Source organism: Heptranchias perlo, unplaced genomic scaffold (genome assembly GCF_035084215.1).
Source record: "Heptranchias perlo isolate sHepPer1 unplaced genomic scaffold, sHepPer1.hap1 HAP1_SCAFFOLD_428, whole genome shotgun sequence".
Taxonomy (NCBI): domain Eukaryota; kingdom Metazoa; phylum Chordata; class Chondrichthyes; order Hexanchiformes; family Hexanchidae; genus Heptranchias; species Heptranchias perlo.
Genome location: NW_027139440.1, coordinates 79,627 through 107,240, shown reverse-complemented (window position 1 = coordinate 107,240; position 27,614 = coordinate 79,627). Strand labels below are relative to the sequence as shown.

General features: G+C 43.5%; 1 protein-coding gene across 1 annotated transcript in view; it reads right to left on the bottom strand.

The window, feature by feature from the left end:
• Window positions 1-254: 254 nt before the first annotated feature.
• Window positions 255-27,614, bottom strand: part of LOC137312362 (nuclear GTPase SLIP-GC-like) — a 95,537-nt gene continuing 68,177 nt past the window's right edge. The window contains exons 8-13 of the mRNA XM_067978937.1: window positions 23,330-23,490; window positions 6,748-6,898; window positions 5,135-5,243; window positions 4,383-4,516; window positions 1,682-1,769; window positions 255-1,596 (exon numbers count right to left, since the gene is read on the bottom strand). Of these exons, the coding sequence (XP_067835038.1) occupies window positions 1,523-1,596; window positions 1,682-1,769; window positions 4,383-4,516; window positions 5,135-5,243; window positions 6,748-6,898; window positions 23,330-23,490 (717 nt within the window). The 3' untranslated portion in view covers window positions 255-1,522. The remainder of the gene's footprint in view (window positions 1,597-1,681; window positions 1,770-4,382; window positions 4,517-5,134; window positions 5,244-6,747; window positions 6,899-23,329; window positions 23,491-27,614) is intronic.

Genomic DNA, 27,614 nt, shown 5'->3' with positions numbered 1-27,614 from the left:
TTTGAACTTTTGCACAGCAAGTTCCTGAAAATTAGAAACCCAAGTGGCGCGGCCCCCCCTACAGGGCATCTGGGACCCATGTGAACGGGGCCAGCAACTGGGTATCTCCTTAATCAATCAGATCGAAGAATCGTTAATGAGTAAGGCAGAGTCTGAACCAGGAAGTGTAAGTTCAAATAGTGAATTCAACATCAGATCAGGTACAGAAAGAGAAATGAAGAGCGGGAAAGAAAGATTGGATTAAGAGAGTGAGAAAAAGTAAGAAAAAATTTTTATTCAAATTTTAAAAAAATGTCCAACAATAATTAAAATCTGAATTAATGAGACTTCACACTTGTAAAAGTTAATTTTCATGCCAGAGAGGTTGTTTGGCATTAATTAAGACTTACCACGCTGTTAAAATGGTACTTAGACTTGAAATGACTTGACTTGACTTTTGTTGGGGAGTTTGGTCCGTATCTACGACGTCAGTGCAGGGACTTCACACTGTTCAATACATTTGAACGGGGAGTCAGCCCGTGAGACGTTGTTCCCACAGAGCTTACGGAGAGGCAGTGCATCTCGGACAGCAATGTCTGGGCTTTGGCGTTTAACGACGCGTGTGCACTCGCTGGAAGTTACTGTCCGATTTGCACACGAGCGCGGTGAGCCTCATCGTTATTTTTACAGCAAAATCCAGCCCAACATGATTGTTGAGGACTGTACATTTCACACTGATCTTGTATTGTGTTGTTCATGGACATCAAAGTAATAAAAAAAAAGCCCATCACTACATTCCGTACATTTAAGTTGTTCACACCTTATGATTAAAGGGACTGAAAGTTTAAAAGCCCTAAATTTAAACGATACAAAAATAAAAGTGATACAAAAAGCAATTAATTGTTTAACATAAAAGCATCAGTGATGGTATCACAGTGAATTCACAGATCACTCGTTCAATTCAAATCACTGCAGGAATCTCACTGGTCCTTACACCAGTAATCGATCTCACACCAAAACCACAGCCCTGACACCAGTAATCTATCTCACACTAAAACCACAGCCCTTACACCAGTAATCTATCTCACACTAAAACCACAGCCCTTACACCAGTAATCTATCTCACACTAAAACCACAGCCCTTACACCAGTAATCTATCTCACACTAAAACCACAGCCCTTACACCAGTAATCTATCTCACACTAAAACCACAGCCCTTACACCAGTAATCTATCTCACACTAAAACCACAGCCCGTACACCAGTAATCTATCTCACACTAAAACCACAGCCCTTACACCAGTAATCTATCTCACACTAAAAGCACGGCCCTTACACCAGTAATCTATCTCACACTAAAACCACGCCCTTACACCAGTAATCTATCTCACACTAAAAGCACGGCCCTTACACCAGTAATCTATCTCACGGTTATTTATCTTATTAGCAATAATATCAGCAGGGACAGGTGGACCTCGTAAATCTGCTTCAGTGGATTTCAATCCCAGTCTGGATGTTCAGAAACAAAACAGATCCAAGGTATTTAGTCTGTTTTTGATGAAATCTCCTTCACTTCATTCCAGATTTGATCCATCTGTTTAAACTCGTTCTTAAAATCTGCAATAAATGAAATAAAAAAGTGTCAGTTCTATAAATTGGGTGAAATGAACTTGTGTGTGACGAGCAGCTGGTGTTCAGTTACCTGGTAAAGGATCCCGTCCCTGCCACTGAGACAAGCCCAGCTTCATGAAAATTTTCACGTTGATTTTCATTTCATGCTTCAAATGGACCTTTTAACGATAAAAATAGTGAGATGTAGTTTCTGTTTTTTACTCTGTGTTTCAGTACCTGTTTATTACCTGATATGGAACGCTGTGTGTATTTCAGTACCTGTTCACTACCTGATATGGAACGCTGTGTGTATTTCAGTACCTGTTTATTATCTGATATGGAACGCTGTGTGTATTTCAGTACCTGTTCACTACCTGATATGGAGCGCTGTGTGTATTTCAGTCCCTGTTTATCACCTGATATGGAACGCTGTGTGTATTTCAGTACCTGTTTATTACCTGATATGGAGCGCTGTGTGTATTTCAGTCCCTGTTTATCACCTGATATGGAACGCTGTGTGTATTTCAGTACCTGTTTATTACCTGATATGGAGCGCTGTGTGTATTTCAGTCCCTGTTTATCACCTGATATGGAACGCTGTGTGTATTTCAGTACCTGTTTATTACCTGATATGGAGCGCTGTGTGTATTTCAGTACCTGTTTATCACCTGATATGGAATGCTGTGTGTGTTTCAGTCCCTGTTTATTACCTGATATGGAACGCTGTGTGTGTTTCAGTACCTGTTTATTACCTGATATGGAATGCTGTGTGTATTTCAGTACCTGTTTATTACCTGATATGGAACGCTGTGTGTATTTCAGTACCTGTTTGTTACCTGATATGGAACGCTGTGTGTATTTCAGTACCTGTTCACTACCTGATATGGAACGCTGTGTGTGTTTCAGTACCTGTTTATTACCTGATATGGAACGCTGTGTGTGTTTCAGTACCTGTTTATTACCTGATATGGAACGCTGTGTGTATTTCAGTACCTGTTCACTACCTGATATGGAACGCTGTGTGTGTTTCAGTACCTGTTTATTACCTGATATGGAACGCTGTGTGTGTTTCAGTACCTGTTTATTACCTGATATGGAACGCTGTGTGTGTTTCAGTCCCTGTTTATTACCTGATATGGAACGCTGTGTGTGTTTCAGTACCTGTTTATTACCTGATATGGAATGCTGTGTGTATTTCAGTACCTGTTTATTACCTGATATGGAACGCTGTGTCTATTTCAGTACCTGTTTGTTACCTGATATGGAACGCTGTGTGTATTTCAGTACCTGTTCACTACCTGATATGGAACGCTGTGTGTGTTTCAGTACCTGTTTATTACCTGATATGGAACGCTGTGTGTGTTTCAGTACCTGTTTATTACCTGATATGGAACGCTGTGTGTGTTTCAGTACCTGTTTATTACCTGATATGGAATGCTGTGTGTATTTCAGTACCTGTTTATCACCTGATATGGAACGCTGTGTGTATTTCAGTACCTGTTTATTACCTGATATGGAACGCTGTGTGTATTTCAGTACCTGTTTATTACCTGATATGGAATGCTGTGTGTATTTCAGTACCTGTTTATTACCTGATATGGAACGCTGTGTGTATTTCAGTACCTGTTCACTACCTGATATGGAACGCTGTGTGTGTTTCAGTACCTGTTCACTACCTGATATGGAACGCTGTGTGTGTTTCAGTACCTGTTTATTACCTGATATGGAACGCTGTGTGTATTTCAGTACCTGTTCACTACCTGATATGGAACGCTGTGTGTGTTTCAGTACCTGTTTATTACCTGATATGGAACGCTGTGTGTGTTTCAGTACCTGTTTATTACCTGATATGGAATGCTGTGTGTATTTCAGTACCTGTTTATTACCTGATATGGAACGCTGTGTGTATTTCAGTACCTGTTCACTACCTGATATGGAACGCTGTGTGTATTTCAGTACCTGTTCACTACCTGATATGGAACGCTGTGTGTATTTCAGTACCTGTTTATTACCTGATATGGAACGCTGTGTGTGTTTCAGTACCTGTTTATTACCTGATATGGAACGCTGTGTGTATTTCAGTACCTGTTTATTACCTGATATGGAACGCTGTGTGTATTTCAGTACCTGTTTATCACCTGATATGGAACGCTGTGTGTGTTTCAGTACCTGTTTATTACCTGATATGGAACGCTGTGTGTGTTTCAGTACCTGTTTATTACCTGATATGGAACGCTGTGTGTGTTTCAGTACCTGTTTATTACCTGATATGGAACGCTGTGTGTATTTCAGTACCTGTTTATTACCTGATATGGAATGCTGTGTGTATTTCAGTACCTGTTTATCACCTGATATGGAACGCTGTGTGTATTTCAGTACCTGTTTATTACCTGATATGGAACGCTGTGTGTATTTCAGTACCTGTTTATTACCTGATATGGAACGCTGTGTGTATTTCAGTACCTGTTTATTACCTGATATGGAACGCTGTGTGTATTTCAGTACCTGTTTATTACCTGATATGGAACGCTGTGTGTATTTCAGTACCTGTCTATTACCTGATATGGAACGCTGTGTGTATTTCAGCACCTGTTTATTACCTGATATGGAACGCTGTGTCTATTTCAGTACCTGTTCACTACCTGATATGGAGCGCTGTGTGTATTTCAGTACCTGTTCACTACCTGATATGGAACGCTGTGTGTATTTCAGTACCTGTTCACTACCTGATATGGAACCCTGTGTCTATTTCAGAATTTTCAGCCAGAAAATACTATTAATGTAACAGAAACCTTCATGCTGCTGAATTCCTGCAACACGCTGTCTGCTGCATCTTTGAAAATCTTCGCCTTCTGTTCTAGTACATGCTCTTTCAATATGTTCTGCATGGAAGGAAAGATTTTTGTGCCCTTTTTCTGTGCAGCTTCTGCAAAAACAAACAAATGTTGTATCGGACGGAATCTTACAAATGTGTCAGAGTTTCAGTGCCCAGCTATCTATAATGGACTGTACCCCTATAACAATCTTTCAGTGTTTGTGTGCCCATCTGTATCACGGATTGTACCCCTACAACAATCTTTCAGTGTTTGTGTGCCCATCTGTATCACGGATTGTACCCCTATAACAATCTTTCAGTGTTTGTGTGCCCAGCTATCTATAATGGACTGTACCCCTATAACAATCTTTCAGTGTTTGTGTGCCCAATTGTATCACGGATTGTACCCCTATAACAATCTTTCAGTGTTTGTGTGCCCAGCTATCTATAATGGACTGTACCCCTATAACAATCTTTCAGTGTTTGTGTGCCCAATTGTATCACGGATTGTACCCCTATAACAATCTTTCAGTGTTTGTGTGCCCAGCTGTCTATCACGGACTGTACACCCACAACAATCTTTCAGTGTTTGTGTGCCCAGCTGTCTATCACGGACTGTACACCCACAACAATCTTTCAGTGTTTGTGTGCCCAGCTATCCATAACGGACTGTACACCTGTACCAATGTGCCGGTGTTTCAGTGCCCAGCTATCTATAACAGACAGTACCTTTGTATGCTGGTTTCATCGTACGTTGAACAGACAAATCAGCTGCTTTATAAATGTCCATCTTCCTTTTAATTATCTGCCTTTCCAGGTCGCTTAATAATGCATTGAGCTGTAACAGGATTTAAACTCATTAAAATCACATTGTACGTCCTGTAGTGTGTAAAGCAATGCACCCGTAGTTTGTAAGTACGCAAATAGTCCAAAGTTCCTCTTTGATTTTGTCAGCTATACTGTGCGTTCCATTCAATGTGTGGCTGCTTTTATTTTTCTGATATTGCATTAGCAATTGCACCATCTGTATGTGTCTCTATTTTTTATTTAATCGCTGAGACTCTGTGCATTTCCTGCCCCTCAGTTTCTGGAGGTCAATTGAAGCTTTCAAGAGTGAGACTGATAGATACTTGTTAGGCAAGGGTGTCAAGGGACATGGAGTTAAGATGCAGACCAGCCATGATCTAATTGAATGGTGGAGCAGGCTTGATGGGCCGAATGGCCTCCTTCCATGCTGTAACCTTTCTATGATTCTATGTTCCTATGTGTGAGCCACCTGAACTCTTGCCATCGCTGTGTGGCCACAGAGCTGGTATTCTGCAATCCTCTGTATCACAGTTCATTGCTGAACTTAAATGGTTTGTCCCACTTCAGCTCACTGTTGGCAACAACTTCATTTGGGTAGATTATATCACTACAGTATGAGGCCAACTTTCCACTCACGGCCCCCCACTCCCCACTGTGCATTCTAATCTTCTAGCCTGTTGGTGCAGACCCACCCCCACCCCTGGCAGGGCCATTCACAGGGAACGGGTGTGGAGGGGGATGGAAACAGGAACGCCTGGAGCATGCAGCTGCACTTCTGGCCTCTGGCACTAGAGCTTGCCGGGGAACATCGGCCAGGAGGGTCCAAGCCCCGTAAATTCTGCTGGGTGTAGAGGGGGACTCGATAACCACTGCCACCTCACATCTTTGGGGTGCTCCCATGACTCCTGTACACCCTCCCCTGCAGAGGCTCCTGATACAAGCTCCACGGCCAGCTTTTAGGGGCACTGCCCCTCTGATTGAGCAGCCCATGGGCAGCTGAAGAGGAAAATGAGATGGGAAGCCTGGACACCCCAGCCTCATTTCCATGCTAATGCAGTACCGCCCACTGAGGGAACCCCAGGAAATCCGGAGGCAGCGCAGGGGGGCACACACCTGATGTCACGTGTCTCTGCCCCCGTGTCTTCTTTGTTGCAACTGGGAACTGAATGTTCTTCTGGTGCAACAGAGAGGGAAATCTATCCTGAGAAGTTCTTGCCCCTGAAATGTGGCACTTATGGTTCATGCAGTTTTGCTGCCATTGTCCCTCCTGTCACCGGAAGCTGAGCTTCACCAATAGAGGGCCGATGATTATTTCCAGTTACAAACCCATTTAATTGGAATGATCACCGGTTAGATTTGATTGGACGGGATACCTTACGTCTGTGGCAAGTTACCAGAGAAACTGTGGAGCCAGTTTAGCAATGGCTGGTGGGTAACCATGGTGGGACACTCCACAGTCACCACCAAACATCCAGTACACCCGAGGAGACACAAGACCACTTGAACAATCACACCAACAGCAACTTTCCACTTACCTCAGTTTTCATGAACTTCTGCCGGTATTGCCAAACCCATGCATTATCTCCCATACATTTGGTTGGTTGAGCCTCATCTATCACCGTGTTTAGTGAGGTTTTAAAAACATCCAAATGTCCTTTCATTGAACTCCTTGTGGCTTTGTTAAACCTATTGAACCAAGCAGGATACATTAAATCATCAGAAGGACTAATCCTTATCCCTACGCTAAATTTATAATTTGCAACTTCCTCGTTCCTTGCACCTTCAAACAAACAGGTCAGAAACACCTGGACCTTTGCACTAGTCCTAAATCAGAAGAGGGAAGGGGCGGGGGGGCCGGGACAGAGAGATGAAAAGAGAGAGGGAGAGGGAGAGAGGAGACGTGTAGAAGGGAGTGAGGGAGGGGGAGGGAGACCTTATTTGCAGTTAGTGCCTTGTGGTCCTGTATCGTGGACAAACGCAGGTCAGACTGAGGCAAAGCAAGTTACTTGCAGATTCCCCCAGTTCTCAAATACTTCATCAATTCCATGTGAAAGGCAGGGTTGCTCTCCAATAAGAAGATCATCACTGAAATCTCCAACATATCTAAACAGAGGCTTGAGCAACATGATCCCTGATTGTCCATGTATCGGAAGTATTTGGGTTTGGACTAAGTGATATGAATCACACTGCTCAATATTGCAGCCTCTTCACATGAACTGCTGTTGAGATCATTGCCTCCGGGGAAACATTCATGGTTTAGGTTAGGGGAAGCTGGAGGGGATGTTCAGAACATAAGAAATAGAATCATAGAAATTTATGGCACAGAAGGAGGTCGTTCGGCCCATTGTCTGTGCTGGATGAAAAAGAGCTATCCAGCCTAATCCCACTTTCCAGTTCTTGGTCTGCGGATAGCCCTGTCGGTTAAGGCACTTCAAGTGCACATGCAAGTACTTTTTAAATGAGTTGAGGGTTTCTGCCTCTACCACTCTTTCAAGGCAGTGAGTTCCAGACCCCCACCACCCTCTGGGTGAAAAAATTTCTCCTCAACTCCCCTCTAATCCTTCCACCAATTACTGTAAATCTATGCCCCCTGGTTTTTGACCTCTCTATCCAATCTTTTCTCATACCAAAAATTCTCCAGTCCTGGCAACAACCTTGTAAATCTCCTCTGTACCCTCTCCAGTGTAATCACTTCTTTCCTGTAATGTGGTGACCAGAACTGTACACAGTACTCAAGCTGTGGCCTAACTAGTGTTTTATATAGTTCCAGAATAACTTTCCTGCTTTTATATTCTATGCCTTGGCTAATAAAGGAAAGAATCCCATATGCCTTCTTAACCTCCTTATCTACCTGTCCTGCTACCTTCGGGGATCTGTGGACATGCACTCCAAGGTCCCTCACTTCCTCTACACCTCTCAGTATCCCCCCATTTATTGTGTATTCCCTTGCCTTGTTTGCTCTCCCCAAATGCATTACCTCACATTTCTCCGCATTGAATTCCATTTGCCACTTTTCTGCCCACCTGACCAGTCCATTGATATCTTCCTGCAGTCTACAGCTTTCCTCCTCACTATCAACCACACGGCCAATTTTTGTATCATCTGCAAACTTCTTAACAATGCGCCCTACATTCAAGTCCAAATCATTAATATATATCACAAAAAGCAAGTGATCTAGTACTGAGCCCTTCGGAACCACATTGGAAACAGCCTTCCAGTCACAAAAACACCCGTCAACCATTACCCTTTGCTTCCTGCCACTGAGCCAATTTTGGATTCAACTTGCCACATTCCCTTGGATCCCATGGGCTTTTACTTTTTTGATCAATCTGCCATGTGGGAACTTGTCAAAAGCCTTGCTAAAATCCATGATGTGGACTACATCAAATGCACTACCCTCATCGACCCTCCTCAAAAAATTCAATGAAGTTAATCAGACATGACCTTCCCTCAACAAATCCACGCTGATTGTCCTTGATTAATCCATGCCTTTCTAAATGACAATTTATACTGTCCCTCAGAATTGATTCCAATAATTTGCCCACCACCGAAGTAGGCTCACTGGCCTGTAATTACTCGGTCTATCCATTTCTCCCTTTTTAAACAACGGTACAATGTTAGCAGTCCTCCAATCTTCCGGCACCAGGCCTGTAGCCAGAGAGGATTGGAAAATGATGGTCAGAACCTCCGCTATTTCCTCCCTTGCTTCTCTTAACAGCCTAGATATATTTCATCCAGGCCTGGCGATTTATCTACTTTCAAAGATGCTAATCCCCTTAATACTTCTTCTCTCACTATGTTTATCCCATCCAATATTTCACACTCCTCCTCCGTAACTACAATGTCTGCATTGTCCCTCTCTTTTGTGAAGACAGATGCAAAGTATTCATTAAGAAACATACCCATAACTTCCGCCTCCACACATAGATTACCTTTGTAAAGCTTGTGATTTTCAAATAAAACAGTTGGACTATAACCTGGTGTTGTAAGATTCCTTACATAGTTCCAAAAAGGTAATCTATGTGTGCAGGCGGAAGATGTGGGTCTGGTTCTTAATGAATACTTTGCATCTGTCTTCACAAAAGAGGGGGACGGTGCAGAGATTGTAGTTAAGGAGGAGGAGTGTGAAATATTGGATGGGATAAACTCAGTGAGAGAGGAAGTATTAAGGGGATTAGCATCTTTGAAAGTAGATAAATCGCTAGGCCCAGATGAAATGTATCCCAGGCTGTTAAGAGAAGCTCTGACCATCATTTTCCAATCCTCTCTGGCTACAGGCCTGGTGCCGGAAGATTGGAGGACTGCTAACATTGTACCGTTGTTTAAAAAGGGAGAAATGGATAGACCGAGTAATTACAGGCCAGTGAGCCTACTTCGGTGGTGGGCAAATTATTGGAATCAATTCTGAGGGACAGTATAAATTGTCATTTAGAAAGGCATGGATTAATCAAGGACAATCAGCGTGGATTTGTTGAGGGAAGGTCATGTCTGATTAACTTCATTGAATTTTTTGAGGAGGGTCGATGAGGGTAGTGCATTTGATGTAGTCCACATCATGGATTTTAGCAAGGCTTTTGACAAGTTCCCACATGGCAGATTGATCAAAAAAGTAAAAGCCCATGGGATCCAAGGGAAAGTGGCAAGTTGGATCCAAAATTGGCTCAGTGGCAGGAAGCAAAGGGTAACGGTCGACAGGTGTTTTTGTGACTGGAAGGCTGTTTCCAGTGGAGTTCCGAAGGGCTCAGTACTAGATCACTTGCTTTTTGTGGTGTATATTAATGATTTGGACTCGAATGTAGGGCGTATTGTTAAGAAGTTTGCAGATTATAGAAAAATTGGCCGTGTGGTTGGTAGTTAGGTTTGGAACTAGGAGCAGGAGTAGGCCATATGGCCCCTCGAACCTGCTCGACCATTGAATAAGATTATGGCTGATCTTCAACCTCAACTCCACTTTCCCGCCCAATCCCCATATCCCTTGATTCCCTTAGAGTCCAAAAATCTATCGATCTCAGCCTTGAATATATTCACTGACTGAGCATCCACAGCCCTGTGGGGTAGAGAATTCCAAAGATTCACCACCCTCTGATTGAAGACATTCCTCCTCATCTCAGTCTTAAATGGCCGACCCCTTGTCCTGAGACTATGCCCCCTATTTCTAGACTCTCCAGCCAGGGGAAACATCCTCTCAGTATTTACCCTGTCAAGCCCACTGAGAATCTTATAATGTTTCAATTAGATCACCTCTCATTCTTCTAAACTCCAGAGAGTACAGGCCCATTCTACTCAATCTCTCCTTGTAGGAACCCTCTCATCCCAGGAATCAATCTAGTGAACCTTCGTTGCACCGCCTCTAAGGAAAGTATATCCTTCCTTAGATAAAGAGACCAAAACTGTACACAGTACTCTAGGTGAGGTCTCACCAAAGCCCTGTACAATTGTGATGTGGAGATGCTGGTGATGGACTGGGGTTGACAATTGTAAACAATTTTACAACACCAAGTTATAGTCCAGCAATTTTATTTTAAATTCACAAGCTTTCGGAGGCTACCTCCTTCCTCAGGTGAACGATGTGGAAATCGTTCACCTGAGGAAGGAGGTAGCCTCCGAAAGCTTGTAGCAACGGGAGGCTGGAGAGAATGTTCTTGGTTTAGATTAGGGGAGGCTGCAGGGAATGTTGTTGCTTCTTGGAATCATAAACACATTTACAGAGGGAGTAAAATAGTTACAAGTGTGGGACAGAGGGAATTAAACACATTTACAGTGTGGGACATTCATGGACAGTGAGAATCTTATCAGATCAACCTTCAGTCTTCCGGTCGCTGAAAGTTGAAGAATACATTGTCTGCAAACAGCTAATGGACATCAACTGACAATTCGCCTATCACTGTGATTGGACAATTCGCCTCTCACTGTGATTGGACAATTCGCCTCTCACTGTGATTGGGCAATTCGCCTGTCACTGTGATTGGACAATTCGCCTGTCACTGTGATTGGACAATTCGCCTGTCACTGTGATTGGACAGTTCGCCTGTCACTGTGATTGGACAGTTCGACTATCACTGTGATTGGACAGTTCGCCTATCACTGTGATTGGACAGTTCGCCTATCACTGTGATTGGACAGTTCGCCTATCACTGTGATTGGACAATTCGCCTATCACTGTGATTGGGCAATTCTCCTATCATCGTGATTGGAAGGAGGTGCTAAGTGATTTAAACCAAGGGACAATAAACTAATCTATAAACCTTTAAAACTTTTAAAACTTGAATAAAAAATACATAAAATTAAAAAGACTAAGTAGTTACTAATTATTTTGAAATCAAGCTAAATCCATTTACTAAATATAATCTAGATCTCAAGTGATTCTATTAGTCCTAGAAATAAACTACTGATTAAATAAATACAAACTAGAAATGGCAGCACAGGCTGTGTGTTGGGACTGTAATATGTGGGATTTGTGGACAGTGAGTCTGTCCCGATTGCCACTTCTGCAGTAAATGTCTCTGTCTTGAGACACTCCGGCTCAGAGTCTTTGAGCTGGAGAGCGAGTTAGAGACACTCCGACACATAAGGGAGGGGGAGGTAGAGAAGGAGGTCCTGCAGACACTGGTCCTGTCCAACAGGCACGAGGTACTTGATACCTGTGAGGATAAGGGTGAAGGCTGCAGGGAGGATGCCCAGAATGCACCGTGGAGCAGGAGGCAGTCCAAGGGGAGGAGGATCAGAATAGAAAGGTCGTAGTCGTAGAGGATTCTATAATTAGGGTGATAGATAGCGTCCTCTGCATTTACAACTGAGAGTCCAGGAGGGTGTACTGCCTACCTGGTGCACAAGTAAAGGACATCTCGGAGCAACTGGAGAGGAACTTGGAAAGGGAGGGGGAGGATCCAGTTGCCACGGTCCATGTCGGGACCAATGACATAAGGAAGAACAAGGAGGAGGTCCTGCTAAAGGAATATCAAAAGCGAGGAACTAAATTAAAAAGCATGACCTCACGGGTGATAATCTCAGGATTACTACCCAAGCCTCATGTTAATTGGCACTGGGATAGGCAGATCAGGAGAGTGAATGAGTGGCTGAGAGACTGGTGTGGGAAGGAGGGTTCCATTTCATGGGACACTGGCACCAGTACTGGGACAGGAAGGAGCTGTACCACTGGGACAGGATCCACCTGAACCGGAATGGGACATTGTCCTAGTGGAAAGGATAAATAGGGCCGTGGAGATGGCTTCAAACTAGCAAGATGGGGGGAGGGATCTGGTAGCAATAATAAAAGATTAAAGATAATAGAAACAGGAGATGAGTGTAAAGGTCAGACCAGAGTAAAGAATAAAGATAACATAAACGGTCAAGAAACAAATACAGTTATAAAACAGAAATATAAAAGGACTGTTAAAAATGAAGTGAAAGGAACAATTATTGAAGAATGAATTAAACTGCCTGGACAGCAATTTACACAGCGTCCAAAATAAAACGGGGGAACTGGAGGCAATACTCTGTCGTGAGAAACGAGATGCAATAGAAATAACTGAGGTATCCAATTAATCTCTTTCCCCATTGCCCTGTAAATTTTCCCCTTCAAGTATTTATCTAATTCCCTTTTGAAAGTTATTATCGAATCTGCTTCCACCGCCCTTTCAGGCAGCGCATTCCAGATCATAACAACTCACTGCGTAAAAAAATGTTTCCTCATGTCGCCTCTGGCTCTTTTGCCGATCACCTTAAATCTGTGTCCTCTGGTTACCGACCCTTCTGCCGCTGGAAAAAGTTTCTTCTTATTTACTCTGTCAAAACCCTTCATGATTTTGAACACCTCTATTAAATCTCCCCTTAACCTTCTCTGTTCTAAGGAGAACAACCCCAGCTTCTCCAGTCTCTCCACATAACTGAAGTCCCTCATCCCTGGTACCATTCTAATAAATCTCCTCTGCACCCTCTCTAAGGCCTTCACATCCTTCCTAAGATGTGGTGCCCAGAGTTGAACACAATACTCCAGCTGAGGCCTAACCAGTGTTTATAAAGGTTTAGCATAACTTCCTTGCTTTTGTACTCTATGGGCGCTAAATTGGGCCGTGTAACGCCCGTTGTTTCGGCGCTACACGGCCTCCCGTATATCCAAGATGGCGTCTTGGATGTGCACATATGCTTCTAGCATGACGTGCGCCAGACACCATCTTGCATGCACAAATAACAAACTCCAGCATCATGTAAAATAGGGAGAATATGCGTTGGATCATTGTGCAACGCTGATTTAAAGTGATATACACCATCTTAACTGCAACCATCTAAACATGTCATAGAGTGCGAGGAGGTCCCCCACCAACACTATTTAAAGGGACCATGCAGGATTTACCGGTTAGTTGCTGGATTATTGCTTCTGGCTACTGATGCATTTGTAATTGTTTTTGGAGGTCTCCTATATTGAATACTAGGATGTGGGGACATAACCTAACATTTAGAGCCAGGGCGTGCAGGAGTGAAGCTAGGAAACGCTGTTACATTGAAAGGGTGGGAGAAGTTTGGAACGCTCTTCTGCAAACGGCAGTTGATGCTAGCTCAATTGTGAATTTTAAAGCTGAAATTGTAGATTTCTGTGAACCAAGGGTATTAAGGGTTATGGGCCTAAGGTGGGTATATGGAGTTAGGTCACAGATCAACCTGCCAGGGTGGAGGCAGAATCAATCATGGCCTTCAAAAGGGAACTGGATAAGTACTTGAAAGGAAAAATTTGCAGGGCTACGGGGATAGGGCGAGGGAGTGGGACTAGTTGGATTGTTCTTGCATAGAGTCGGTGCTGACTCAATGGGCCGAATGGCCTCCTTCCATGCTGTAACCTTTCTATGATTCTATGATCTCATTGAATGACGGAACAGGCTCGAAGGGCTAAATGCTGCTGCCACTTGCTGCCTCCTGTTATGCGCCACCTTCTCCTGCAAGAAAGCGGGATGTGTCCCTGGGTGATTTGAGCTGCCTGTGTGTGTGACCTGTGAGTTGTGAGTGTGCGGCTTGCAACAGTGGTAATGTGTAAGGGTGAGAGGAAGCATCTGATTAGAAGAGTTGAATACTGATGGAAAGAGTTTGTTGGTATATGGGTGATGGGGGGTGTAGTGTGTGGAGCAGTGGATGCAGCTCGTGGTGCAGTTGGTAGGAGACATCACTTGACAGTTGACCTCAATCACCTTGACCATTCATGTCAAAGCATTGAACTTCTTCCTGCACTGCATCCATGTTCATGCTGTGCGCCTGGCATTGACTTCATCCCCCGCTGCCTCCCACTGCCTTTTGAGTATATGTCTGGAGGGCCTCTTGCTCCGCCCCCCCACCCCCGCAGATATAAGATGTCCCTCCTTCTGTCCAACTCTTTCACCAAGACATCTAATGCATCAGCAGAGAACCTTAGTTCACGCTCCCTCGCAGGCCTGGTAACAACCCAAATTGGTAGATTGGTGAGGTCTGGCGTGCAAATTGGAGGATGTGGAATTTAGTAGTGCGCAACTTTTATTCAATATATTAACATGCCTCAACAGTGTGTAAACACAGGGACGGGACCTGCATCGTGTTTTATGTGTGTGATGTCTGATCTCCATTCAGACTCCGTGTACCTTATTTTTAGCAAATAACAGGTAACAGATACCTTTAAGAGCTCCAGTCTGCCTTTAAGAGATTCGGGCTCCCCCGCCTCGCCCTGCCTGCGACAGAAGTACCGGACGCAGGTCGCGAATCATGATCCTGAGCCCGGTTTCAGGGGATAACAAATTTAACTGCCTATGCCTCTATTAATGAAGCCCAGGATCCCATATGCTTATTTAACAGCCTTCTCAACTTGTCCTGCCACCGTCAAAGATATGTGCACATATACTCCCAGGTCTCTGTTCCTGCACCCCCTTTAAAATTGTACCATTTAGTTTATATTGCCTCCCCTCATTCTTCCTACCAAAATGTATCACTTCACACTTCTCTGTGTTAAATTTCATCTGCCATGTGTCTGCCCATTTCACCAGTCTGTCTCTGTCCTCCACATTGTTTACTACATTTCCGAGTTTCGTGTCATCTGCAAAGTTAGAAATTATACCCTCTATACCCAAGACTGGATCATCAATATATCTCAAAAAGAGCAGTGATCCTAATACAGACCCCTGGGGAACACCACTGTATACTTCCCTCCATAGAATCATAGAATGGTTACAGCACAGGAGGAGGCCATTCGGCCCATCGAGCCCGTGCCGGCTCTTTGTAAGAGCAATCCAGTTAGTCCCTTCCCCCACTCTTTCCCTGTATCCCTGCAAATTTTTTTCCTTCAAGTATTTATTCAATTCCCTTTTGAAAACCACGATTGAATCTGCTTCCACCACTCTTTCAGGCAGCGCATTCCAGATCATAACTACTCACTGTGTAAAAAAGTTTTTCCTCATGTCACCTTTGGTTCTTTTGCCAATCACCTTAAATCTGTGTCCTCTGGTTCTCGACCCTTCGGCCAATGGGAACAATTTCTCTTCATTTACTTTATCTAAACCCTTCATGATTTTGAAATCTCCTCTCAACCTTCTCTGCTCTAAGGAGAGAGATATAAAAAATCATTAGAAAAGGGAATAGTACCAGAGGACTGGTGGACAGCTAATGTGATTCTATATTTAAAAAGTGAGATCATAGAATCATAGAAGTTACAACATGGAAACAGGCCCTTCGGCCCAACATGTCCATGTCGCCCAGTTTATACCACTAAGCTAGTCCCAATTGCCTGCACTTGGCCCATATCCCTCTATACCCATCTTACCCATGTAACTGTCCAAATGCTTTTTAAAAGACAAAATTGTACCCGCCTCTACTACTGCCTCTGGCAGCTCGTTCCAGACACTCACCACCCTGTGAGTGAAAAAATTGCCCCTCTTGGAACAGTTCCGGTCTCCATATTATAAAAAGGATATAGAGGCACTGGAGAAGGTACAAAAAAGATTTACCAGGCTGATACCAGAACTGAGAGATTATACCTATCAGGAAAGATTGAGCAGGCTGGGGCTCTTTTCTCTAGAAAAGAGAAGGCTGAGGGGTGACCTGATAGAGGTCTTTAAGATTAAGAAAGGTTTTGATAAGGTGGACATGGAGAAGATGTTTCCACTTGCAGAGGAGGCTAGAACTAGAGGCCATTAATATAAAATAGTCACTAATAAATCTAATGGGGAATTCAGGAGAAACTTCTTTACCGAGAGAGTGGTTAGAATGTGGAACTCGCTCCCACAAGGAGCAGTTGAGGCAAATATCATAGATACATTTAAGGGGAAGCGAGGTAAACAGATGAGGGAGAAAGGAATAGAAGGATATGGTGATAGGGTGAGATGGAGAGGGGTGGGAGGAGGCTCGTGTGGAGCATAAACAATGACAGGGACTTGGGCCGAATGGCCTGTTTCTGTGCTGTAGTTTCTACGTAATTCGATGTAATCATTATAATTGGACAAGTCACACACCACTATGATTGTGATTGGATAATACACCTATCATTGTGAATGGATAAATAAACTTTCATTGTGATTGGACAATTCACCTATCATTGTGATTGGACAATTCATCTTTCATTGTGATTGGACAATTCACCTTTCATTGTGATTGGACAATTCACCTTTCATTGTGATTGGACAATTCAACTATCACTGTGATTGGACAATTCACCTATCATTGTGATTGGACAATTAACCTTTCATTGTGATTGGACAATTCAACTATCATTGTGATTGGACAATTCACCTATCATTGTGATTGGACAATTCCATATCATTGTGATTGGACTACTGGCCTTCCACTGTGAATGGGCAAATGGCCTATCATCGTGATTGGTCAATTCACCTATCATTGTGATTGGGCATTTCGCCTATCTTTGTGATTGGACAAATCTCCTCTCATTGTGATTCGTCAATTCAAGTATCATTGTGATTGGACAATTAACCTTTCAATGTGATTGGACAATTCACCTATCATTATGAAGGGACAATTAGCCCATCATTGTGATTGGACAACTTCCCAATCATTGTTAATGGCCAATTCACATACGATTGTGATTGGACAATTTACGTATCATTGTGAATGGACAATTTGCCTATCATTGTGATTGGACAATTCTCCTATCATTGTGATTGGACAATTCAAATACGATTGTGATTGGACAATTTATGCATAATTGTGTTTGGACAATTCTCCTCTCACTGTGATTGGACAATTAGAATAGAATCATAGAATCATAGAAGTTACAACATGGAAACAGGCCCTTCGGCCCAACATGTCCATGTCGCCCAGTTTATACCACTAAGCTAGTCCCAATTGCCTGCACTTGGCCCATATCCCTCTATACCCATCTTACCCATGTAACTGTCCAAATGCTTTTTAAAAGACAAAATTGTACCCGCCTCTACTACTGCCTCTGGCAGCTCGTTCCAGACACTCACCACCCTTTGAGTGAAAAAATTGCCCCTCTGGACCCTTTTGTATCTCTCCCCTCTCACCTTAAATCTATGCCCCCTCGTTATAGACTCCCCTACCTTTGGGAAAAGATTTTGACTATCGACCTTATCTATGCCCCTCATTATTTTATAGACTTCTATAAGATCACCCCTTAACCTCCTACTCTCCAGGGAAAAATGTCCCAGTCTGTCTAACCTCTCCCTGTAAGTCAAACCATCAAGTCCCGGTAGCATCCTAGTAAATCTTTTCTGCACTCTTTCTTGTTTAATAATATCCTTTCTATAATAGGGTGACCAGAACTGTACACAGTATTCCAAGTGTGGCCTCACCAATGCCCTGTACAACTTCAACAAGACATCCCAACTCCTGCATTCAATGTTCTGACCAATGAAACCAAGCATGCCGAATGCCTTCTTCACCACCCTATCCACCTGTGACTCCACTTTCAAGGAGCTATGAATCTGTACTCCTAGATCTCTTTGTTCTATAACTCTCCCCAACGCCCTACCATAAACGGAGTAGGTCCTGGCCCGATTCAATCACCCGTCATTGTGAATGGACAATTGGCCTACCATTGTGGTTGGACAATTTAAGTATCATTGTGAACGGTCAAATTCACCTATCATTGTGATTGGACAATTCACATACGATTGTGAAGGACAATTCACCTATCAATGTGATTGGACAATTCGCCTAGCATTATGAATGGGCAATTCGCCTATCATGGTGATTGGACAATTTACCAATCATTGGTTATGAAAAATCCTATCATTGTGGTTTGAAAATTTACCTCTCATTGTGAAGGGCAATTGCTCTCTCATTGTGATTGGACAATTCACCTATCATTGTGATTGGACAATTCACCTATCATTGTGACTGGACAATTCTCCTCTCACTGTGATTGAACAATTCTCCTCTCACTGTGATTGAACAATTCTCCTCTCACTGTAATTGGAGAATTCACCTATCATTGTGATTGGACAATTACCCTATCATTGTGATTGGACAATTTGCCTGTCATTGTGATTGGACAATACCAGGTTTCATTGTGATTGGACAATTCGACAATCATTGGCAATGAAAAACTCGCCTATCATTGTGTTTGGACAATTAGCCCATCATTGTGATTGGACAATTTCCATTGTTAATGGGCATTACAGCTACCATTGTGATTGGATAATTTGCCTATAATTGTGATTGGACAATTCTCCAATCATTGTGATTGGACAATTCAAATACGATTGTGATTGGACAATTTATGCATAATTGTCAATAGACAATTCACCCATCATTGTGATTGGACATTTTGCCGAACATTGTGTTTGGACAAATAGCCCATCATTGTGATTGGACAATTTACGTCTCATTGTGAATGGACAATTACCCTAGCATTGTGATTGGATAATTCTCCTCTCATTGTGATTGGACAATTCACCTATCATTGTGAATGGACAATTTGCCAATCATATTGATTGGACAATTAGCCCATCATTGTGTTTAGACAATTCATCTATCATTGTGATTGGACAATTAACCTTTTATTGTAAAGGGACAAGTCCCCTAGCATTGTGATTGGACAATTCACCAATGATTGTGATTGGACAATTCAACTATCGTCGTGATTTGTAAATCTACATTTCATTGTGATTGGACAAATCACCTATCGTTATGATTGAACAATTCGCCTTTCATTGTGATTGGACAATTCCTCTGTCATTGTGATTGGACAATTGGTCCATCATTGTGATTGGACAATTTACGTATCATTGTGAAGGGACAATTCACCTAGCCGAGTGATGGGACAATTCATCTATCATTGTGATTGGCCTATTGACCTACCAATGGGATTGGACAATTCACCTAGCCTTGTGATTGGACAATTCACCAAGCATTGTGGTTGGACAATTCTCCTCTCATTGTGATTGGACAATTTGCTTATCATTGTGATTGGACAATAAAGCTTTCATTGTGATTGGACAATTCACCTATCATTGTGAAGGGACAATTCACCCATCATTGTGATTGGACAATTCACCTAGCATTGTGATTGGACAATTCACCTAGCATTGTGATTGGACAATTCACCTAGCATTGTGATGGGAAACTTCACCTATCATTGTGACTGGGCCACAACAACAATTTGCATTTATATGGCACCTTTTACGTAGTAAAACGTCCCGAGGCACTTCACAGGAGCGATTATCAGACAAAGTTTGACACCAAGCCAAATAAAGAGAGATTATGATAGGTGATCAAAAGCTTGATCAAAGAGGTAGGTATTAAGGAGCGTCTTAAAGGAGGAGAGAGGATTAGGGAGGGAATTCCAGAGCTTAGGGCATAGGCAGCTGAAGGCACAGCCACCAATGGTGGGGTGATGGAAATTGGGGTTGGACAAGAGGCCAAAATTGGAGGAGTGCAGAGATCTTGGTGGGGTTGTATGGCTGGAGGAGGTTACAGAAATAGGCAGGGCGAGGCTATGGAGGGATTTCAATGCAAGGATGAGAATTTGAAGTACGAGGCATTGCCGGACCTGGAGCCAATGCAGGTCAGTGAGCACAGGGTGATGGGTGAACGGGACTTGGTGCGAGCAGGGGTTTGGATGAGCTGAAGTTTACGGAGAGTGGAAGGTGGGAGGCCGGCCAGGAGAGCATTGGAATAGTCGAGTCTGGAGGTAACAAAGGCATGGATGACGGTTTCAGGAGCAGATGAGCTGAGGCGGGGCAGAGGACAGGCGATGTTATAGAGGTGGCAGTAGGCGGTCTTGGTGATAGAGTCATAGAGTCATAGAGTTATAGAGCACGGAGAGAGGCCCTTCGACCCATCGTGTCCGCGCCGGCCATCAGCCCTGTCTACTCTAATCCCATATTCCAGCATTTGGTCCGTAGCCTTGTATGCTATGGCATTTCAAGTGCTCATCCAAATGCTTCTTGAATGTTGTGAGGGTTCCTGCCTCCACAACCCTTTCAGGCAGTGAGTTCCAGACTCCAACCACCCTCTGGGTGAAAAAGTTCTTTCTCAAATCCCCTCTAAACCTCCCGCCTTTTACCTTGAATCTATGTCCCCTTGTTATAGAACCCTCAACGAAGGGAAAAAGCTCCTCAGTATCCATCCTATCTGTGCCCCTCATAATTTTGTACACCTCAATCATGTCCCCCCTCAGCCTCCTCTGCTCCAAGGAAAACAAACCCAATCTTCCCAGTCTCTCTTCATAGCTGAAGCGCTCCAGCCCTGGTAACATCCTGGTGAATCTCCTCTGCACCCTCTCCAAAGCGATCACATCCTTCCTGTAGTGTGGCGACCAGAACTGCACACAGTACTCCAGCTGTGGCCTAACCAGTGTTTTATACAGCTCCATCATAACCTCCTTGCTCTTATATTCTATGCCTCGGCTAATAAAGGCAAGTATCCCATATGCCTTCTTTACCACCTTATCTACCTGTTCCGCCGCCTTCAGGGATCTGTGAACTTGCACACCAAGATCCCTCTGACCCTCTGTCTTGCCTAGGGTCCTCCCATTCATTGTGTATTCCCTTGCCTTGTTAGTCCCTCCAAAGTGCATCACCTCGCACTTTTCCGGGTTAAATTCCATTTGCCACTGTTCCGCCCATCTGACCAACCCATCTATATCGTCCTGCAGACTGAGGCTATCCTCCTCGCTATTTACCACCCTACCAATTTTTGTATCATCAGCGAACTTACTGATCATACCTTTTACATTCATATCCAAGTCGTTAATGTAGACCACAAACAGCAAGGGACCCAGCACCGATCCCTGTGGTACCCCACTGGCCACAGGCTTCCAGTCACAAAAACAACCTTCGACCATCACCCTCTGCCTTCTGCCACTAAGCCAGTTTTGTATCCAAAGTGCCAAGGCACCCTGGATTCCATGGGCTCGTACCTTCTTGACCAGTCTCCTGTGGGGGACTTTATCGAAGGCCTTACTGAAATCCATGTATACCACATCCACTGCGTTACCCTCATCCACACGCCTAGTCACCCCCTCAAAAAATTCAATCAAATTAGTCAGACATGATCTTCCCTTGACAAAGCCATGTTGACTATCCCTGATTAATCCTTGCTTCTCCAAGTGGAGACTAATTTTGTCCTTCAGAATTTTTTCCAATAATTTTCCTACCACTGATGTTAGGCTCACTGGCCTGTAGTTCCCCGGTTTTTCCCTACTCCCCTTCTTGAATGATGGAGCGGACATGTGGTCGGAAGCTCATTTCAGGGTCAAATAGGATGTCGAGATTGCGAACAGTCTGGTTCAGCCTCAGACAGTGGCCAGGGTACTGAGTTTGTGGCTTTGGTATTCTCAATATTTAATTCGAGGAAATTGTTGCTCATTCAAGACTGGATGTTGGATAAGCAGTGTGACAAACCAGTGACAGTGCGAGAGTTGAGAGAAGTGGTGGTGAGGTAGAGCTGGGTATCGTCAGTGCACATGTGGAATCTGACATTGTGTTTTTGAATGATGTCACCGAGTGGCAGCATGTCGATCAGAAATAGGAGGGGGCCAAGGATAGACCCTTGAGGGACTTCAGTGGTTACGGTGTCTAAGCAGGAAGAGAAGCCATTGCAGGAGATTCTCTGGCTACGGCTGGACAGGTAAGAATGGAACCAGGCGAACGCAGTCTCACCCAGCCAGACAGTGGAGGAAAGGCATTGGAGAAGGTTGGTGTGGTCACCCATGTCAAAGACTGCAGACAGGTGGAGAAGGATTTCAATAACTAGATGATAGACTCAGGATTTCATTAAACTCAGAAGTTAACATTAAACTCATGAAACAAAACGTGCATCCCAGCAGAGTATGGCTCTTTGTGTTAGAATCTGCATCCTCTCATTTTTACATCTTCTGCAGCTCAAACGCGTTTCCCTCACTTAGGGATTCATTTGTCTTTCAGTTGAGGCTTCAAACCGATGCCCTGACTGTTCAGGTTTGGACCAGGTAGCATCAGAAATACTCGTGGGGTGGCATTTCAAACTACACACCAAAGTCAGCCCTAAATTATCCCTGTGCTGTGGGGGCTTCAAAGTTTTCAAAGTGCAATGGCAAGACTGATTCTGTGGAAAGCCTACCAGATCAGTGCTATTCAGACTAACAAGAGATTAGAAAGCTTCAAAACTCCTGGCTCCATTCAAGGGTTGAATGGAACAAAGCTTTGCTGACTGTGGAAGGTGTTTGCATGATCAGCCCTCAAAGGGGAGTCAGATTCAACAACATCTATGACTCAACCCTGCTCCAGGGCACAGGCCATACTGTGCAAGGTGAGCACTGAGGTAGTCACGGCTTCGAAGGAAGCACAGCATCAGTCATAAAGGAACATGCAGGAGTCCATTATTCAAATGGTAAAACACTTACAATAAATCAGATAACGATAAAGGAAAGCTTTGTTTGGCTAAGAACCAAAGTAAAATGTTGGAGCAAATGACACTGCTCTGTTCAAGGGCAGGCGATCACAAGCAGCAAAACACATTAAATCTCGGAATTAGTGAAAATAAACTGCATTCTAAGTATGATCAGAAAATTGGGCTTCTATCTACATTTACTAAACCGAGGGGATGTGAAGCTCGACTTTGCCTGATGTTTAATGATCCCTGGTCGGTTACTCCCTAACTCATTGATTGGTGTGTAAGTGTTGTGTGTATTACTAGGGTACTTACTGAAATGTACTTTCAAAAAAAGTATTAATTTCGCTGTAGAGATTCTCTGACAGATCGCGGTTAACATTGATTGGCCCAAACGTGGGTGAGTTGTAAACCCCATCGTAGTTACATATCGCTTTCAGTGTCCTGTGGTAACCTCGGTAAGATTTAGTCTCTGGCTACAAAAACAAGGACACAAATATGCACGTTATTTGTGTTTACTATTTTAAATAATGATTATTTTATGTTATACAGTTCTTTTATTCAATGGTTACAGATGTAAATTGGTGACATATCAGGAGTGGCTTCAAGACCTAGGTCTGTTCTAACTGAAAGCAAAACAAGGCACAATAAAAGATCGGAGCTTATCAAGTCCCAAAAGTGATGTGTAGAAGCTCCAGCTGTTGCAGCAGCAGAAGGGAACTTGTGCCCAGAAGCGGCTCTACAGCATATAAGGAACCTCATCAAATCTGGACAATAAACACCATCGTTCATCTACTGCCAATGTACAATTACATAAAATATACAGCACACAAACAGGCCATTTGGCCCAACTGATCTGTGCTGGTGTTCATGCACTGCCCAATCATAGAATCATAGAATAGTTACAGCACAGAAAGAGGCCATTTGGCCCATCGAGCCAATGCTGGCTTTTTGGAAGATCAATCCAGTTAGTCCCAATCCCCTGCTCTTTCCCCGTATCCCTGCAAATTTTTCCCTTCAAGTATTAATCCAATTCCCTTTTGAAAGCCACGATTGAATCTGCTTCCACCGCCCTTTCAGGCAGCGCATTCCAGATCATAACTACTCGCTGTGTAAAAACGCTTTTCCCCATGTCGCCTTTGGTTCTTTTGCCGATATCCTTAAATCTGTGTCCTCTGGTTCTCGACCCTTCTGCCAAGGGGAACAGTTTCTCTTTATTTACTTTATCTAAACCCGTCATGATTTTGAATACTTCTATCAAATCTCTTCTCAATCTTCTGTTCCAAGGAGAACAACCCCAGCTTCTCCAGTCTATCCACGTAACTGAAGTCCCTCAAACCTAGAACCATTCTAGTAAATCTTTTCTGCACCCTCTCTAAGGCCTTCACATCCTTCCTAAAGTGCGGTGCTCAGAATTGACCACAATATTTCAGTTGCAGCCTAACCAGTGTTTTATAAAGGTTCATCATAACTTCCTTGCTTTTGTACTCTATGCCTCTATTTATAAAGCCCAGGATCCCGTATGCTTTTTTAATGGCTTTCTCAACCTGCCCTGCCACCTTCAACAATTTGTGCACATATACCCCCAGGTCTCTCTGTTCCTCACCCTTCATAGAATTGTACCGTTTTAGAATTGTGCCCTTTAGTTTATGTTGCCTCTCCTCGTTCTTCCTACCAAAATGTATCACTTTGCACTTCTCTAAGTTAAATTTCATTTGCCATGTATCTGCCCATTCCACCAGCCTGTTGAAGTCTATCACTATCCTCCTCACTGTTTATTACCTTTCCAAATTTTGTGTCATCTGCAAATTTTAAAATTGTGCCCTGTACACCCAAGTTCAAGTCATTAATATATATCAAAAAAAGCAGTGGTCCTGGTACCGACCCCTGGGGAACACCACTGTACACCTCCCTCCAGTCCGAAAAACAACCGTTCACCACTACTCTCTGCTTCCTTTCACTTAGCCAATTCTATATCCATGCTGCCACTGCCCCTTTTATTCCATAATAGGCTTGTCAGCAAAATTGTGTGGCACATCATCAAACGCGATTTGAAAGTCCATATACACCACATCAACTGCACTGCCCTCATCAACACTCTCTGTTACCTCTTTAACAGATCCGTGCTGGCTTTCCCTAATTAATCCACACTTGTCCAAGTGACTATCAATTTTGTCCCGGATTATTGTTTCTAAAAGCTTCCCCACCACCAAGGTTAAACTGACTAGCCTGGTTGCCGGGTTAACACTCCTCTTGATCTCACCCTATCATCATCTCTTTCTATTCCTTTCTCCCTCGTGTTTATCTCGCTTCCTCTTAAATCCATCTATGCTCGTCGCCTCAACTACTCCTTGTGGTAGCGAGTTCCAGATTCTATCCACTCTCTGGGTAAAGAAGTGTCTCCTGAATTCCCTATTGGATTTATTAGTGACTATTTTATATTGATGGCCCCTAGTTTTGGACTCCCCCACAAGTGGAAACATTTCCTCTACATGTACCCTATCAAACCACTTCATAATTTTAAAGACCTCTAGGTCACCCTTTCTCTTTTCTCTTTTCTGGAGATGACGCCCAAGCCTATTCAATCTTTCCTGGTAGTTATAACCTCTCAGTTCTGTTATCATCCTTGTAAATCTCTTTTGCACGGTCGCCAGTGCCTCTGTATCCTTTATGTAATATTGAGACCCGAACTGTTCACAATACTCCAAGTGTGGTCTAACCAAGGTTCTATACAAGTTTAATATAACTTCTCGACTTTTCAATTCTATTCCTCTAGAAATGAACCCCACTGTTTGGTTTGCTTTTTTTATGGCCTTATTGACTTAGGTCGCTACTTTTAGTGATTTGTGTATCTGTACCACGAGAGCCCTTTGCTCCGCTACCCCATTTAGACTCTTATTATCCAAGGAGTATGTAGCATCCTTATTCTTCCTACCAAAATACGCCACCTCACACTTATCTATATTGAAATTCATTCACTATTTACACGCACATTCTGCAAGTTTATTAATGTCTTCCAGTACTTTGTCGCAGTCCTCCTCAGTATTAACTATACTCCTCAATTTGGTGTCATGCGTAAATTTAGATATCATACTTCCGATTCCCGAGTCCAAATTGTTTATGTAAATGAGGAACAACAGTGGTCCCAGCACCTATCCCTGTGGAACACCAATTCCCAACTTCCGCCAGACTGAATGACAGCCTTTAACCCCTACTCTCTGTTTTCTGTTTTATAGCCAGCTTGCTATCCATTCTGCTACCTGTCCCCTGGCTCCACGTGCTCTGGCCTTAGTTATGAGTCTACTATCCGATGCCTTATCAAAGGCCATTTGAAAATCCAAATATATTACATCTACTACCTTACCCTTGTCTACCCTTTCTGTTACTTCTTCAAAGAATTCAATAAGGTTGGTCAAGCATGACCTTCCCTTCTGAAATCCATGCTGACTATTCTTTATTATATTTTCGGTTTCTAGATGTTTTTCTATTACATGTTTGAGTAAAGATTCTATTATTTTTCCTACCACCGACGTTAAGCTAACTGGTTTATAGTTCCCTGGACTTGTTCTATCTCTCCTTTTAAATATAGGAATCACATTAGCTGTCCATCAGTCCTATGACACTATACCATTTTCTAATGAATTCTCATAAATATATAATAGAGCCTCTATTATCTCTTCCCTAACTTCTTTTAATGTGTGCGGATGTATTCCATCCGGACCAATGTACAAAACGACCAGCGTTGTCAATGTACAACGGGTTCAGCAATCTACTGCTGCCAATGTACAAAGGGATCAGCATCCTCCTACTGCCAATTTACATAACGTCACCAGCGTTCTACTACTGCCCATCAACAAAGGGACCAGCGTTCTACTACTGCCCATGTGCAACACGGACAAAAGAGCTGAATTCCAGAGGTGAGGTGAAAATGACTGCCCTTGACATCAAGGCAGCATTTGACCGAGTGTGGCACCAAGGAACCCTAGTAAAATTGAAGTCAATGGGAATCAGGGGGAAAAGTCTCCAGTGGCTGGAGCCATACCTAGCACAAAGGAAGATGGTAGTGGTTGTCGGAGGCCGATCATCTCAGCCCCAGGGCATTGCTGCAGGAGTTCCTCGGGGCAGTGTCCTAGGCCCAACCATCTTCAGCTGCTTCATCAATGACCTTCCCTCCATCATAAGGTCAGAAATGGGGATGTTCGCTGATGATTGCAGAGTGTTCAGTTCCATTCGTAACCCCTCAGATAATGAAGCAATCCATGCCCACATGCAGCAAGACCTGGGCAACAACCAGGCTTGGGCTGATAAGTGGCAAGTAACATTCACGCCAGACAAGTGCCAGGCAATGGCCATCTCCAACAAGAGAGAGTCTAACCGCTTCCCCATGACGTTCAATGGCATTACCATCGCCGAATCCCCCACCATCAATATCCTGGAGAACACCATTGACCAGACACATAAATACTGTGGCTACAAGAGCAGGTCAGGGGCTGGGTAGTCTGCAGCGAGTGACTCACCTCCTGACTCCCCAAAGCTTTTCCACCATCTACAAGGCACAAGTCAGGAATATTCTCCACTTGCCTGGATGAGTGCAGCTCCA